Source organism: Crocodylus porosus, unplaced genomic scaffold (genome assembly GCF_001723895.1).
Source record: "Crocodylus porosus isolate Cpor-Errol unplaced genomic scaffold, CroPor_comp1, whole genome shotgun sequence".
Lineage (NCBI taxonomy): Eukaryota > Metazoa > Chordata > Crocodylia > Crocodylidae > Crocodylus > Crocodylus porosus.
Genome location: NW_017728907.1, coordinates 43,545,656 through 43,563,319, shown reverse-complemented (window position 1 = coordinate 43,563,319; position 17,664 = coordinate 43,545,656). Strand labels below are relative to the sequence as shown.

General features: G+C 42.4%; 1 protein-coding gene across 1 annotated transcript in view; it reads left to right on the top strand.

Moving 5' to 3' along the window:
• The window catches only part of ST6GALNAC3 (ST6 N-acetylgalactosaminide alpha-2,6-sialyltransferase 3), a 346,629-nt gene that overhangs the window by 150,230 nt on the left and 178,735 nt on the right, over window positions 1-17,664 (top strand). Inside the window, exon 2 of the mRNA XM_019531250.1 lies at window positions 6,053-6,247. Coding sequence (XP_019386795.1) covers window positions 6,053-6,247 — 195 coding nt within the window. The remainder of the gene's footprint in view (window positions 1-6,052; window positions 6,248-17,664) is intronic.

Here is a 17,664-nt window from a genome sequence, read left to right as displayed (position 1 = left end):
CATGTACTTGACAGTGGACCCAGAAGTGGACCAGAAATACTTCCAGTTTACTTCCAGGTCCCCCACCAAGTGCATGGGGTGCCCCCACTCCATGCTCCTGTGGGATGCTCCATCCACCCCACCATCTCAGCATACATGAGCCGTGCCTGGTACTTTGAGGTAAGTAGGAAAAAAAAGTAAAGCTAAGTCTATGGCCGAATCTCTGATTCTCTGAATCAGCATCAAATGTTCGGGTTTGGACAAATGAGATCGGGACAGTGATCCAAATCAACGAATTGAATCACTGTCCCCGATTCAGGCTGAATCCAAATCTGAATTGAATATGGGTCATTTCACACAGCCCTAATAGTTGTACTGAATTTGCAGTTTTGGACAGCAGAAGTCAAAGCCTCTTTCTCTGAATGCCATAGAAACTTTTGAGTCTGGTGGCTCCAGAAGTGGTTCCTGCTAGGCCTGTGTGAGTAGGCAGCTGTTTGATCCAGCTTCGGATCTGGCCGCTTGGGATGCCAGCGATCAGACCCAGAGCTCTGGACCGGGTTCCCACTTTGATGAAACTTGCAGGGGTTGTATATGACCCAGATATATGACAGGATCATATTCTAAGCCATTCTTGCCACAAGGACCAATAGTCAAGGAAAGAGACTGTTAAATGAGCACGTAGTGTTCCGCCAGTCTGTCTGCGGCCACTGAACTCAGTTTTCCACTATGTAGGCCCCCTCTATGATGTTATCTATTACATGATTACCTGGTTAATTGTGTAATAAATTTAGACTGGCTACACGTGCAAATTAACTATGGTGCCTTAAAAAGGTCCCAGCAGTTACAAGGGGATTGCTTGGAAATGTGTAATAACTTTATAGCTGGTTTCTATCCACCTTTAATTTGCGTGTATATGCAGTCCCTCATGACTGGAAGACTGAAGATCTCTTAACCATCAAGATCTTCTATGCACGAAGTGCTACATGTAAAAATAAGGTGTTCTAGTAGATGACAGATGCAAGGTAGCTAGTTTTCCAGCCATGATGTCTGAAAGTATTATAATCTTGACCACAATTCACAGTGTGTGGGCACCTTTGGCTAAAAGATTCTACCCAATTAAATTTATTCTCCAGGTCATAGCAGAGGACTGACCCACAAGTTTCTTTCATCACATAATTTTGATCTTTTTCCTGGTAGATCTTATTTATTCTGTTCCTTTCATACATGTCATCTTCATTTCTACTCTTGCCCTGTTGCTTCTCTGCTGGTTACATTCCAGGAATAACATTTGGCAGACATATCTCGTCCAAGAAAAAGAAACACTTCATTTACCTGATAGTTTCTAGTCTGTCTGCCAATTCTGCCTCTGCCTTCTTTTTCTTTTTCTTTTTTTCCAGGAGTGAAGTGAATTTTCAACTGTAGATTGCACACCTGCCTTTGACACACAAGTGTACTTAAAAATATTTTTATTAGGCAAAGATGACATTTCCCAGTTTGCAATGTTATTCCCATTGTAGTGCTTTTGAGTGGTTACAGATGACATTGAATCTCTCTAGAGAGTTTTAGAAGAACAATCCCTGCCTGTTACCCTCAACAGCTCTGTCCCACTGCTTCCACATTGCCAAGGAGAGGTTTATTCTCAGAGTAAGAACTAGAGGACATATCTATTTCCAACACCAAAGAAATCAGCCAGGCATGAACAAAATATTTTTCTGAAGGAATTTCATTTCATGGTCTTTTGGAACATAAAGTAGCATCTCAGCAAGATTATCAAACTATAACAGACCAAATTAAATAAAACTAGTTTTCCATACTACTGTACCTATACTGTTCATAAAATGAAGCAAATTCAGTAAGTGTAGCCATTATTGTTTTCAGTTGGTCTTATAGTTGAATAAAAAGGCTGAAAACCTGTACCAGTCTCATAACAAAAATAGTATAATGTGAAGGAGCATTAAAAAGTGATTGAGTTTTTCACTGTAGTCATAAAAATAGATATAATGAAGGCAGTACAATATTACACCATATCATTTATTCTAAAAGAGACTCAGACCTACTCTTACCTTTCAATTGTCCTTCCAAGAACAGTGATAGTCTGTCTTCAGACAAATAAAATAAGAGCTATAAAATCAATTTCTCCTGAAGATGTTTATTTTACACTACAGTTTGGAGCAGTCTGCATTAATGTCTTGTACAAGATTAAGCTTGTTATTGGTAAACAAAAATACTAATAGTAACAATCTTATAAGAAAACATTGGTCTAGAATATCAGAGTGTACGTGAATTCTGTGGTACCTTGGGCACATCACTTAAGGCCATACCCCAAAACAAGATTTTGGTGCTTATGTCCAAAATTTTGATCCAAAACCTATTGGTCAGTGGCCACTTAACCCTAAATTTACCAGATGCCTTGGCAGTTTCGTTTCAGTGCATTTCTAGAACTGCTCCAGTCTGACCAGCTATGAGCCTTTTTCCCGTTTAAGCCATTGTATGCATTGACTAGGAGCAGAACCCAAGAGTCCCCCTTCCAAGAAGCCCTCTCTTTCAAGCTCCATGAACATTGCAGTCCTTCCTGAAAAGTGTCATCTTTTCAAGAGGAGCATTGTAGGGTGCCTTCATCTAGAGGAGCTTGTACTTTGGTGATTAGGCACTCTCCTGTGAGATGGGAAATTGGGATTTATATCTTTTCTGGCTCAGAAAAGGCATTGAGTTCAGGTCTCCCACTTCCTGGATGAGAGCTCTAACCAATAGGCTCTTTCATTAAAGGTCATCTTTCTGGCCACTGGCTGCTCTGCTGGTGCTCATATTTTAAAAATAAACAGTGAGTTTTATTCAGCTCTTTGAAAGAGCATTTTAGGCACTTACACTCAGGTAAGGATTCTAGATTCTGGACTCCAAATAGGTCAATAGGCCCTGACTCAGATGTATAAGCTCTGGAGTGGTGCAAGAGTTCAGATACTTAATGTGCTTAGTGAGTGCTGACAAATGTGCAGCTCCTTGCTGTAACTCATGGCACTTCACAGGAAGCGCCATGAGATGCAGCATTCCCACTGACCCAACAAACAGTGTCTGTTGGGTACAGGGGTTGGGGGATTGAGTTCCAGTTTGGAGCGGCTGCATGCCTACAGTCACTCTCTCCTTGCTCCAGCCCTCCCCCTTCACAGCTCCTGTACTATCTTCAGAATGGTGGGGGGGGGGGAAGGAGTGAAGGAAGCTTTGTCACAGACTCCCCCCGGCTCACCTCAGTAAATAGCTGAAATGTGTATAATGCAAAGGTAATAAATGTTAACTCAAGTTAGAAATCTTGCTGTCAAATATAGACACAAACACATTGATATCATCATTGGTGTTTATTTCCACAGACTTTTCCTTTTGCATCCTAACCAGCAACATAATATGCCAGTCCTATTATTATTTTGTTCTTCGTTTTAACAACACATCAAATTCAGGCATGGGAGGAGTGATTCATCAGGCCTGCTACTTACTGATTTTGAGATACACACTAGAAAGAATTATTCTGATCTCTGAGAGATAACAGAAAAAGAAATTTGGATTATATTATCATGGAGACAAAAAAAGGAAGATGAGAAATATGACTAGTGCTACACCAAATTTTCTGTCTGTGACCACAAGTGTTGTATTGAATGCATTCAAATAATTTCAGTGCATCCAATTTTATCAGAGTAGCCACACAAATATTTTTTTTCCTTGACTGAACATCTACTTTGATAACAACAAAAACCCCTTTTCCTGTTGGCTATTGTGTATAAAAATGGTAATTTTCTTCTAGCAACTTGTCTGCTAGAGTAGAGTTGGAACTATACCACTCTAGTAAGAGGAGTAAAAGCTTATGAAAATTAATAGCTCTTGCCAGTCTTCCAGCTATGAATGCATTTAAAAATATGTATTATCTTCTGTAATTTGCCTCCTGAGTAGTTAGGAAACATTTTTAAAGCTAAATATGTTTTAATTAAAATGTCAAATGAATCAAAATGTCTATATTCAATTAGAGAGAGAATACAGGTTGATTTGGGACTGCAAGAGGAAACACATTCTAAGGGTTTGTTAAAGAGCAGCATGCATCTTCTTGAAACATAAGCTAAGAGGGAATAAGGTTTCTCCCTTATTATTATACTATTTTTCATTTTGTTTTGGCTTTGGAACACTCCAACAGATTGGCCATGCAGATGTTTAAACTTTTGATAGAGATGAGACATGAGATGAGCATCATGCAAAAGCTGACAACTATATCTCAATATATGTCCCAGTCTCATTTAAAATCCTTGAAATCGAACCCTTAAATTTCAGCACAAAAAAAATATGACAGTCAGCTTTTAGTAGGGGAAGAGCATGAGGAGTGTTTTTGGAGGCATGCTTATTGGCTTTGCCTGCAGTATCTATCAGTGAACCCTGCTATGTGGTTTCTTTATGCTACATTTGTCATATAAAAAATAAAAGAGAGAATGCCTCACTACACACAAACAACATTTTAATAACTCTGGACTATCAAATGAGAAGATTGGCAAATGACTCTCCAGGCGAGAGAGGATTTATCCTTTGATGTGGCTGCAGTCAGATCTGGCCTCTTTTTTCTCTCTCTTGCTACCCACAACAATAACAATTAAAACTGACAATTATTATGAAGATATTCAGGGTCAGAGTCTGACATTCACTGTTAAGAGACTCCACACTATAAAACCTATAGATTCTCAAACAGGTTCATTAGTTTTCCTTTTACTGAAGCTTCATTTATAAGGCTGTTTATGGTGATGGAATGACTTTTAATTGAGTGATTAAATAGTGGCAAATTAGGAAAATCAAATGATCTAGGGCATAGTATATAATATCTAAAGTCTATAAGTGCCAAGTTTTCCCCAAAAAGACCTTATAAGCTATGGCTTGCCATATATAATTATAGATAAATTCACCCATTCCCACTATCAGGACATGCCTTATCCCAAAGTAAATTAGAAACAATATCCCTGGTTGAATTGAAAGTGCAGGCCATAGATTCATAGATGTTTCAGTTGGAAGGGACCTCAGTAGACCATCAAGTCCGACCCCCTGTCCTGGGTTGGAAAGAGTGCTGGGGTTAGATGACCCCAGCTAGGTGCATGTCTAGCCTCCTCTTAAAGACCCCCAAGGTAGGGGAGAGCACCACCTCCCTTGGGAGCCCGTTCCAGATTCTGGCCACCCTTACCATAAAGAAGTTCTTCCTGATATCTAATCTAAATCTGCTTTCTGGCAGTTTGTGGCCATTGCTCCTAGTTACTCCAAGGGGTGCCCTGGTAAACAGAGTATCTCCTATTCCTTGCTGTCCCCCCTCTCCCCATGAATTTGTAGGCAGCCACAAGATCACTTCTCAGCCTTCTCTTGCAGAGGCTGAAGAGATGCAGGTCCCTCACTCTCTCCTTGTAGGGCTTTTCCTGCAGGCCCCTAACCGTATGAGTGGCCCTCCTTCCACATCCCTCTTGAAGTACAAGTACTTATAAATTGTCATCTTGAAATGTGCCATGACCCTGCAGCTGGATTTAATTACACTGAGGGAAAAATAATGCTCTTTTTATGGTTAGAAGACCTTAAGTGGCTTCAGGTTTAGGTGGGGTAGAGGTGAAAAGTATGGGTTAATTAGGTGGAGACTCAGGAGACCTCTTCAGTTAATAACATTGGAGGTCAACTTGTTCTGGGCTTTACTTTGTAAATCTGTGATCCTGGAAAACAAATTGGTTCAAAGTGTGCTGAATTATTCATTCAGTAGTATTCAGAGTTAAAGCAGAGGCTGGGGTGGCGCTAAGGTACATGGATGGCAGCCCAGAGGTTGCAAATTCAAAGCCATAGCAGAAGTGCTCATGGCATGGCCCTGTCAGATTCCAACGAAGCTGTGAATTCTGCTGTGTTACAAGGACACGGGAAAGGAAAGGTTAGAGCAGCTGTAGCGGTTGTATACAGTCGGCACAACAACAGGTAAAGCTTTCCTTTAAAAAAAATGCTTACTGCGAAGGGTTTTTTTGTGTTGAACTTGCTCGTCATATTTTTAGTAAAACAATTCTTTTTCATTCTTTTTCAATTGCAGAGAAAATCCATTGTTGCAGTTAGTTTCATAGCAGCATTCCTCTTCCTGATCATTGTTCGTCTCACAAATGAAGTGAACTTCCCTTTGATATTAAACTGCTTTGGACAAACAAGTGTCAGATGGATACCGTTTTCCTATACCCAAAGACGGACTCTCAGAACCCACTATGGATATATAAATGTGAAAACTCAAGAGGTAAGAACCCATACCAAACCAGTGACTAGAGAACATGTCATCTGTTACTATTGTAGTGAAATGAACTGTTAAAAAAAAAATCAAACTACCAAATCAGGAGCTCAGCAAACCCGTATCTTGCTGCCTTGATAGATGGAAAATGCCCTGAAGAAAAATCTAAGCAAGCAGCATTTTCCAACAGTAAGGGAACCTTTTTAAAGTTCCAGTGACTATTTAAATTGTATCATTTATATACGTAGAGCATTAGAAGAGCATTGGGCTGGCTCCTAAATTCTGACTATTTAAAATGACAGAAAAAAATTAACCAACATGAACATTTTTCAAATTGATATAAAGCTTGAAATCGCTAAAATTCAGAGTCATTTCTGTTGTGTGTGTTCTTTGTACAAAACCTGATCATCTTTTTTCCCCCCTTGTCCTTGATGTTTGCCTGTGAAGGAGATAAGCATCTGCCCAGAAAGTGTTTGATACTGTGTGTATTTCTTAATGGCAAGAAACAAGGGTATCATTCGGTAGAAGTCTGTGCATTATAAAGAAAGCATAGAATTGGTATTTTATCAGGGTGTAATTCAAGTATTTAAACATTACATTAGTTATCTTTCAAGTCTAGGTTTGCATTTTCGTTGTTATTTTATGGTGGAACTGTGGTATTTTAATCCTTGCAAACATTTGGTTGGATTTTACTGGAAAGCCATTTTACAAAGTAAAAGAAAATTGGATGTTGTTGTCATTCTTAGTGGTAGTCTCTTTTTCTCTATCCATTTTTCTTAACTGAGATCTTGCCCCTTCTGTCTGTCTCTAGCATTTGTTTACTACTTGTGACCAGCACAAATCTATTCAGTGACATTAAAAATTAACCTTTTTTACACGCTCTTCCTAATAGTTGTTCCTTGATAATACTGCCCTCCCCTCCCACCCCAAAAAAGCATTTACAGTCCCATTTTCTTACTTAGCTTTTATTCCTCCTTTTTCTTTTTAAGGAAAAGATAGTTCTTACACTCATGCCTGATGTGCTTTGAAATACATCTCTGTTAGAAAACAGAAACATTTTCCACTTTGTGAAAAACGTCCTCATTTTTTTTGGTTCAGCTTTATAACTTCACTGAGTAGGTTAATTGTTTCACTATTAAAGCAGTGAAAATAAGCTTTAGTCAGAAATTGCCATTTTTAGGGGTTATTTCTTTTATAACTGACATTTTTGAGTATTGGAAAAGAAGTCTTTTTGTATCGATGCAGTTTTGCAATGGACTTTAGTGGCACTGAGGGCACCTATGCACAAGCACTGTGCAGGAACTCGATTAACTGAGTCTGCTGGATCATGGCAATTGCTGCGCTCCAGGAGCCTCCTGTGTCAGCATCCCTGAGCTTAAAAATGGTGGTGGGGGTGCGTGACCTAAAGCTCACTGAACAAGCTTTAGACCAAGCGCCTCCACTGCCATTTTCAATCACGGGGATGCTGATACAGGCAGGACTTTATCAGAAGAGCTCTTGAAACCGCTCTAATTAAAGCGCCACCCGCCTGCCCCTGGAGCATGTGTAAAAGTGAGATGCCAACTGATGCACTTTAAAAAATAAGAAACCTATCTACTTGCTACTCGTTAATCTCTGTACTTTGGCGATAATGATCCTGATCCTTGATCTCATGCTTCTATTATCAGGGGTATTTCTCTGGTCTGTCGACTGCCTGATAATTTTGTATAGCCAGTTTTTATTTGCATTTAAGTTTCACACAAGCTTTTCTATCAGTTATTTAGCTCTCCTGTGTCTGTTTCCCTCCCAGAGACCAGAAGAAGGGTACGGTGATATCCAAAGCTTGTCTATGTCTATCCCCACCACGCGGCTGAGAAAAATAAAAGATGATAAAATAAAAGCTATCACCCACAAGAATTCTTGCCTGTCACTTTGTTGTCTACCAATCTAAGTTGTATTCATAGTAAAGGAGAAAGGTTTAATATGTTGTTGTTATTCCTCTGTGCCAACTCGTTCTCCCAGAGGTTAAATGACATTGGCTCATTTTGAAATGTGGTGCTACACTGACTAATCCTAACAATAAGATTTGAGATGGAGGTGGATGGTCTGATAGTCAGTGACTGATTAATCGATTAGCAAGACATTAGTCTCAATTTAGTTAAGGCCACAGAGGACTTTTTAAAATCAGTAACTTTAATTGTTTTTCCCTCTCATACATGAAGATTACATTAATATTTGCTAATTAACAATGATAATGAGAAAACTGAACATGTCTAGCTAATTGCAAGTACTCTATATTCTTAAATTAATTATTCCCTGCATAAGGGAGACCGTCTTTTTGTTGGCTGTGTGGAAAACTATTATATACCCCATGTTTGTAACTCAAATATAGCTTTTTAAAGACTAACATTTTGGGGGTTTTTTAAAAGGAAAAATGCATAGAAGTGTCAATGAATATGTATTTGCATACCTCACATCGCATATGCTGAAACAGCTAGGTAATAATCTGTTTTATGAGTGAAATCAAAAAAACAGGTGTGTCACTCCACAAGCTGCTGAACACATTTGATTCCACTTGACTTGATAAGGTTCAGATGTTCTTTTCATCATTTACTGTGATACTTATGTGTCTTGATGAGCTGAAGGTCCACACTATCTCTATTGCCTCTGTGACAAAATGATGCTCAGTCATACACGCACTTGACATATTTCTATGAAAGTTATCAATATTATACTTAAAATTGCTAATTACATTGATTAAAATAAAGAAAGGCTGAAAGCAGAGCTGTTACTGAAGATAGTTTTCATGTGATTTTTTTTTTTTTTTCCGAAGAAAACTGTATTTTGGTCAAAGCCATTTCGTTTCTGAAAAATTGGTTCCTTTTGTCAGAATGTTTTTCCCCTACCTTTTCCCCATCCCTTTTCGTTTTCAGCCACTGTCACAAACCTCCAAAACATACCAGGGTTCTTGGGGTGTCATGAATGCTTTCCTGTGTTTTGTGGTATTGATATGGCATGTGTGGTCTCATTGGAAAGCCCATATTATTCTGTACCCACCGGCACCGAGGAAGTCAACTCTTCTGTAGCAGGGGAGTCAAAGATCCAGCCCATGGAGCCACATCATCTAGCCCCTGCTGCTGCTTGGATGCCTTGGTGACCTGCAGGCAGCATGTGGGGCATTCCCGATGGCCCCGCACCTGATCCAGCTCACATCCTGGAGCAGCCAAGTGGCTGCCACATGCAGCACAGGTCCCGAGTGCTAGTTTGGGCTCTTCTGCATGCAGCAGCTGGCCTGTGGCTTTGGCGCCACGTGGCACAGCCCTGGAGCAGCTGGACCACGGCTTGGCCGTACACGGTGCCTACTCTGGCTGCTTCAGGAAATTCACTGGATCTGGAACATGGGACCAGTTTGTGGGTCTGGTCTGGCTCATAGACCAGCCCCGCACCACTCATCCAACCTGCGAGGCTGGATAAGCTTGACGCCCTTGCTCTAGCAAAGGCATCTGAGAGAAAATGCTTTTCAGGCCAAAGGAATACCAGGTATCCGAGGGATAGAAATTCTAGTGACTTATGAACAGGGATCTGAGTTTTCTGTTCCCTGTGTAAAAACCTGGATTTTACCCTTTAAAGGAGAAAAACAGATTTTTCCCTTTGAAGTGGAAAACCACAGGTGTTTTCTTGCAGGATGGCAGAGTTCCAGCCTACCAGGGGCTGCTTGGGGCTGGGGGAGTGGAGGCAGGGGGAGCCACATGCATGTGCATGCATACACATATATGGCTGGCAATACAGACAGGCAGGGAGGTGGGGGCAGTCCTGGTAGCTGGATAAAGATAAGTATATGGGATGGGGAAGGGGTCTGGAGGGTCAGGGCTTGGGGACCATTGAGGCATGGTCCAGGCACACGCATTGGCAACATGTCAGGGAAGCATGGGGGGACATGTGTCCACCCAGATTTCTGCACGGACAGCAGGGCGCAGGGCATGGGGCTGTATCCTGGCCAGGTCAGCACTGGGCTGGAGCTGCCTCTGTGGCCCGATGGGAGGGATCTGGCACAGAAAGGCAGAGCAGTGTGGGGAGACTCAGTGCTTCCACTGCCAGCTCCAGGAGCCCCATGCCAGCCAGGCTGTCAAGGTGAGGTGCCCCCTACCCACCTGGCCGCAGCAAGAGGGTACATCTCCACACTGCCATCACCCCTGGTGTGGGCAAGCAGGCAGGGGACACCTTACTTCAGCAGCGTGGCAGGCATGGGGTCCCAGTGGTGGTGGCTATGTCACCAAATCTCCCTGCCACACTCCACCCTTCTTGCACCAAGTCCTGCCTACTGGCCTGTGGAGATCCCCAGGAGGAGGGCAGCAGGGCAGGGTGCCCCAAGCAGCCTGCATCCTCCTCCTGCTCCCGCCACTGCCCCCATGGATTCTGCTTGGCTTGACTCTGGCCATGCTGCCCAATGGGGGGCTGGAGTCCACACTCCTCTCTCAACTCTGGCCACAGGAACTGCTGCCTCCTGTACACAGCACCTGGGGCTTAGGCGCTGCTGGCCGGCTGCAGCTGGCATCTGCAGGGCAGGGAACAGGCAGGATGCAACCTCCGGGTCCCATATCCCTTGCAGTTGGGGGGCCCCTTTGCAGGGCTAGGGGAAGAAGGGGCTGCAGCTCAGGAGTGAGGGGGCACAGGCAGTGATGGGGGCTGTGGGTCAGGAGTGAGGGGCACCAGCAGGGCTAGGGAGGCTGTAACTTGGGGGTGATGGGTAATGGCACGGGAAAGAGCAGGGCACTGGCATATCAGGGCTGCCCAGCACCACAAAGCAGCAGCAAGGGACAGCCACAGTTGGGCCCACATCATGGTAAGTAGAAGGGCAGGAGAAGCTCTGATTTTCCATGATAAAAGAAACAAAATCAAATGCCAAAATATGTAGGTATTTAGATTTTATTTTATTATAATGCTTGAGGCACTGGTAGGTTTCCAAATGATTTCAGATTGTAAATGTATCAATAAAACATTGGGTTCAACTGATACCTATATATATATATATATATAGTGGTGTTTCATTTTAATTATGGAAAACCACAGATTTGTGGTTTTTAAATCAGAGAATTTGGGATTTTTAACAGAGAAAACCAGGATCCCTGGTCATGAGTAACTACTTAAAATATTGCTGATTGGGCGGGGGGTGTTCTTTTCAGAGCAGGGGCAGGCAAAATGTGACCTGCAGGCCAGATGTGGCCCTCCAGGCCATTCTACATGCCCTGGAGGGCCCCATAAAAATTAAGAAAATTAATATTTATTTGCCCCTGGCTGCCTGACATGTGGCCCTCAATGGCTTGCCAAAACTCAGTAAGTGGCCCTCTGCTCGAAATAATTGCCCTCCCCTGTTTTAGAGTTTAGCTATGATAGACTCAAGGTCTTTGGATCCCAGGCTTGGAGAATCCACGCCTCACCAATCAGCTGTCAAATCAATAGGAAGACTGATCTCTAAAAACACTGGCAAGTCTTAGGAGGGCTAGGATGCAGCCAGATAAGAAGGTAAGCAATTTTACATGTCTTGTTTTTCTCTAAACATGTGGTCTGTTTGTCTTGTATAATTCTTTTCTGCTACACACTAAGCTGTTGTGTTGTCTCATTACTGATTGCCTATGGAAAGAGTGATGTCTGGGTGAATGATAGTCCAGGGTAGCCCTTCCTATAGAAAGGAGGACCTGGTTCACAACCCAAAAGGCAGCTCACCTAATGCTGGCAGAAATGCCTTTGCTGTATCTGTAAGGTCTGGTAAAAGGGATCTGGGACCTTGCTGGGATAAGGAGTTACCCCAGGGCCGTGTCATTCTTGAATGCCCCTTAGGACAAGCAATGGGGCAGTGGGGAGAAATCCAGGGCTCTTAGGGTACTCTGTGGAGGGCTTTGTGACACTGCTATTCTTGAACATACATTTCAAAAAGTCCAACTGATTCCCCAAAACAGATATAGCCCAGGTTTTAAAAATGGGCACCAAAAGTCTAAATGTGGTCTGCAGGAGGGTATCCTGGCTCCAACTGATCTTACAAAGCCCTAAATAATCCTACAAGATGTGTGTAGTGGTGAGACTTATACCAGAGGGGACATAAGGATATTTTTATAGTAGAAGGGAAAACAGAAGAAGAGGGGAGAGAGAAAGCTGTTAACAACATAATGGAACTTCAAGTATTCCCTGATCGCACGTTTCAGCAGTTGCTCTCCCAACATTTTACAGAGGAGGTCTCCATGGCACAGAGAAGGGAAGTGACTTGTTGAATGCCACCCAGCAATCCAGCAGCTGGATCCAAGACTGAAGCCCATTCTGAAGCTTATTCTGGCACCTTTTCCATTAGGCTTCATTCTTTTTTCTGATCACTTTCTGGTGATGGAAGGTTAACTTGTATTATTAGGATTAATTCGCAGTACTGTCAGGCTGTCCAAGAGAAGTTAATGACAAGCCTGTGGGTTCCCACCAGCCACCAGTCCCCTCTCTACTCCTGCTGCTGTGGTGGCTGGGGTCTCTGGGGTAAACAGCATAACAGGAGGGGCTCATTGAGCTTGCTGCCTATGCAACAGTGCTGGCAGGGGAGTAGGCATGCTGCTCATGTGGCAGTGGCAGGGCAGGCTCACACTGCCTGGGCAGCAGCAGGGAGAGTGCATGCTGCCTACACAGTGGCAGCAGGGAGATAAGCGGGGTAGCTGACAGGGGATTCACGCTGTCTCTGTGGTGGGGGGCCCATGCAGCGTGCAGCCCCCCAGGCATGTTAAAGTTGGATAGACCTCTATTACCGTATGATCAGCTTCTGTTGGTGCTGTTACTACTGATGTGTTGACAGCATGCTGGTGGACCTGAGCAGTAACTAGCAGAGCTGCTCTTGAGTGGTTTTGTGCTTGTCTCCAAGACATATCCCATGGGATTTCTCCTCTAGCTCAAAAGATACTCTCGTGTGGGATTCCACAAAGCTCTCATAAATGTATGAGGCCATTGGGAGGATTAGTAAGGAAGCAACATCAACAGTGTTTTCAAGAAGCTTTACACTTTTCTTTTCTGACCCAGAGAACATGGTTAAGTGCCTTTCCCAGTATCTAACAGCAAGTGGGCATGGCTGAGTCTCAATCCAGTGAAGAGAGAAGTGATGCCTGTAAAAACCAATCAAAAGACGCAGCAAAAATGGTGTTCACAAGCAGTCTGGTTTGTTTCTGTCATGGGTCATTGAGGTTCAGAACCTAGGAGTCAGGTTAATGTCCCGCTTGTTGCTGCATCTTTCAGCAGAAGTCAAAGTAGGTTTTAGCCTTTACTTCATGGCTGTATACTTTTCTTTTCTATTCAGCATTTGCTGGTCTGTTACTACGACAAAGGCCTGCCCCAGGTGTGACCGTGGCACTCCTGAGTGGCTACTCAGTCCTTGCTTTACCCTGATCTCCCTTTCTGTTCACCTCCTATGCCTTGCTGTACTTACACCTTTAAGAAAAGGGAGCCTGCCCTGGGGATTCCTGAGCTAGCTCATCTGCTCCTGGCCTACTCCTGGGCCTGAGTCTGTTCTGGTTCTGTCCTTGAGACCACCCTGGCTCCCAACTCTGTGCTATTTCTGGGTACCTAGTCCCCCTTGGGTGCCAGACCCTTCTGTCCCTCCCCAGGCACTGGACCTGCTCTGGTGCCATCTCGACTCTACTTCTGGATACCTACCCCCTCCTGGGCACCGGATCCTCCTGGTCTCCGCCCCACTCCAGGCACCAGATTTTCTCTGGTCCCATCTCTGTTCCACCTCAGAGTGACTGGATCCAACCTGGTCCTTTCTCTCCCCTTCACCCATACTCTAGTCCTGCTCCTGGGCCTCTAGCCCCTCTCCTGGGCCATTGGGACCTGCTTCTTCCTGAAGTGCCTCCAGATGTTACCACAGGCTGTAATCTTCTAGGTATTATTCAGGAGTTGAAGCCATCTTCTGCATGCCCAGGAGATGTTCTCTCAGCAGGCTACAGGGCCAGACTGCCCACCCAGTCCAAGCCTGGATTTATATACCACAAGGTCAGCTCCCTTCTGGGTCACCTGGCTCCTGATTGTCTCCTGCCATACCTGTTGCCTGCTTTATTTGCATCCTGCCTGCTCTTGAAGTAGCAGGAGCACCAAGCATCATGTTACAGTTACCTACAATGCACTCTTCCTTGGAAATATACCTGAGACCAGTTCTAGCCAGACTGGAGGGGAGCAATGATGGATGAAAGAAAGAAAGAATACAATTCTTATAACCCACCAAATCAATGCATGCACAGTGTTTGGACATGAAGGGGGGAGGGAAGTGAAACAGGCCAGAGGCCTTACACAAAGCTATATCAAAGCTGGATGACTTGCCACAAAGAATATATCACATTGTAAAAAGTAAAATATCAACAAACCAATAAACTAGCCTAGAGGGCTTTATTAAACAATCATCAGTTAATTCTGGGAAAAGGTTTGTTTGTTTGTTTGTTTGTTTGTTTGTTTAAATACTACTTGGATGATCCTTGTGTGCCTCCAGAACAAAAATAGTCCCTACTGTTTAAAAATAGGAATTTTAAGAACAAGTAATCTCTGGAAAAGACGGTTTGAGAATATCAGATAGGGGATGATATGGACCCAATGAAAAACAACCCAAACCAACTTGCACTTTGGTAGTGGAATATTAAAGGACCCTTGAGAGCGTTTTCTAGCACATCACTGTGGCAGGATGCTATTCAGTTTCTCTTCAAAAAAATATTGATCCCAAGCCTACCACTGTGGCATTGTCATCAATTTCAAATCTCAAATACAAGTTCCTAACTACTAGAGATTCTTACAGACAGGTTTGCAAAGCTACATATTAAAAAGAATGCCACTATTACTTGGAAAACTGGGGTGAACGAGGTTATGGTTGCTAGAGACACCACTGAAGGACAAAAATGTAGGATAAATTGCGATTAAGCACTAATCAACCTCAAAATGACTGCAGTAATTTCTCCATCTGTCCTAATTTTGGCAATTTCACTTAACTTTAATTTTTGCACCTGGAATTTATATGACTCAGATATTGGACATTTGGGGGTCTAGGCACTCTTTCCAGTGCTAAGGGTGATATTATTTAGCAATGTGTGGGTAGCAAAAGGGAAGAATTATGCTAACATCACATATATTGAGAATGTCTTTCTATATAGAAAATTCATTAGAATCTTTGCCAGAACAATGACAGATAGGGCTATAATTTTTGCACCACTTCTATTCCAGAAAAACTCCTAATGTAAACACAGGAGTTACATCTATATAGTGCAAGGAAGTGCCATGCTGAGCCATGCCATGCCTGCTCTGCTGTTATTACACTATTTTTGGTTTGGGAGTTAACAGCTGCAGGCCATGTGTATACCTTGGGATTAGCAGACATTTTAAAATTTTCTTTTCTGCTAATTTATGCTTATTCAGGAAATAACTGTCCCAAATCCTTTTCTTACCAACCTATCCATAACTCTGTTTGCCTTACTGTAAATCTCACTAGATGTCTGTTGCTATGCTAGAAACACACTTTTTGCTGATGGTCAAAACAGGAGTCTCTAACAGGTCAAGCTCTGTTGAGTCAACCAGTTGTACAAGGTTTTTTGTTCTTTCTGTGAGATCCTCAAATGCTATTAAACAAATTATCTCTCATTGGAGAGCTGTCCAGCCTGCTTCTCTTGTGGAGAACATAACTGCCAATTCCCATTAGGGGTTTGGTTCAGATATACAGCATAAAGTTCCCATTTGTTGATAATATTAAGCTTCAAAATGGTTTGAAAACTCTGTGGAAACAGCATATGCAAATAAGTCAAAATGTCAAATTTATACTCCAAAATAACTGGGCATCAGTTTCAAACTTTCCAGGTAACATCACAGCATTAATTTAGTCTACTAGTCCATGGATAGCAAAAAGATACACTTCTGTCACCTCAGGTTCTTCACAGGAAAAATTAACTTTTTATAACACAAAGTAGCCATTTTTTCTTGGAACAATACTCTCAATAAGAGATGCTGCACAGAGGGTTTCCATTTAGTTCAGCAAATTAAAAGTCTACGTAAGTAGATTTCACTCTTTCAAATTTAATAACTTCATATATTTTTCATAGAATACAACTTCTTCTTCATAAGATGCTGCCATACTTGCAATCAATGTAGGTGCCTTTGCTAAAGTTTCCTCAGTATAAAACAAAAGCATTTCTGGCAATATAACTTCTGAAGTCTTTTATCTTTCATTCACATGCTTCCTTCACTTGACTTATAACAGTCCACTTGTTTCTGCATGGGTCTTACACCATACTCTGGGTGCATCTACATAAGAAACCTAACTGTGCAGTAAGCACTCATATCTACATGTGGCAGCACAGGACAGCTGTTGGCCTGCAGGAGGAGCCATGGTAGCAGGTGCTGCCAGGAGCCTGGCCCATCCCAGACTGGAAATGCCTACGGTCAGCACCCAGCAATCCATCAGCCTCAGGGGAGCAAGCAGGCATGGGAGGCTCAGCAGGTGGCCAGACTTGCCATGGTCCTGCCACACCCATGCATGCCCGACCCACAACCAATGCACAGCCCCTGATGCAGAGCATCTTACCTGAGAAATGTTGCAAACTCTCATAAACAGCTTCTGTCTCTGAGCCCAAATCAAATGCATGTGTAGATGTGCCCTCTGAAGATTACTTTTTCTCCCTAACTAATGGAGAAGTCAGAGGAAGATGATATAGTCTAGCAGTTTAATTGGATGGGATGTTTATTTCTGCTATCTGAACACTGCTACTGGAGTTGTACTCTCAATGGTCAAATTTTACTTTGAATCTTACTTACAACTTTTATTTTTGAAACAGTAACAAAGGTTCCTAGACCCTAGGATAGATGTTCTAGTACACATGTAGATAAAATAAAATGTATAAAACTTTCAAACAAAAAGCTACCCTGTAACAGGTGGCATCATTTCATTAATGGATATTAATAAAATAGATTATTCATTGAAACAAAAATATGTCCCAAACAGATATTATTTTTGAAAGTTTATAAAGCAGCAACAGAATCCAAAAAAAGCCTTGTATAGTATGCCACTTTGTCTCTATTATCTCAAAATTACTAAGTCTGAAATGAGACGAGAGAACAATGAGACTCAGAGTATTATGAAGGATTTAAATTATGAATGACTGCTACAGATTTGACCCTTTTCTCTTAAAAATGATCATGTGCATTTTTAAGGTATCATACTAGATAAGGTCATGTACATTTTTAAGGTGGCGTAATAGATAAGGTCCTGCAGGTAAAGACTGTCTTGTCCAGTATCAACCCTCAAACAACTTTCTGGTATAACAGGTTCTGTTAATGTAACTTTTTATGATGTAACGTTCCCTGTGACCAGTTTCTTCTCACTTGCACTGGTGTACTTGAGAAGTAGCTTGTCTGAAATCAAGAAAACAAAACTGATACAAAAGCTGAATCTG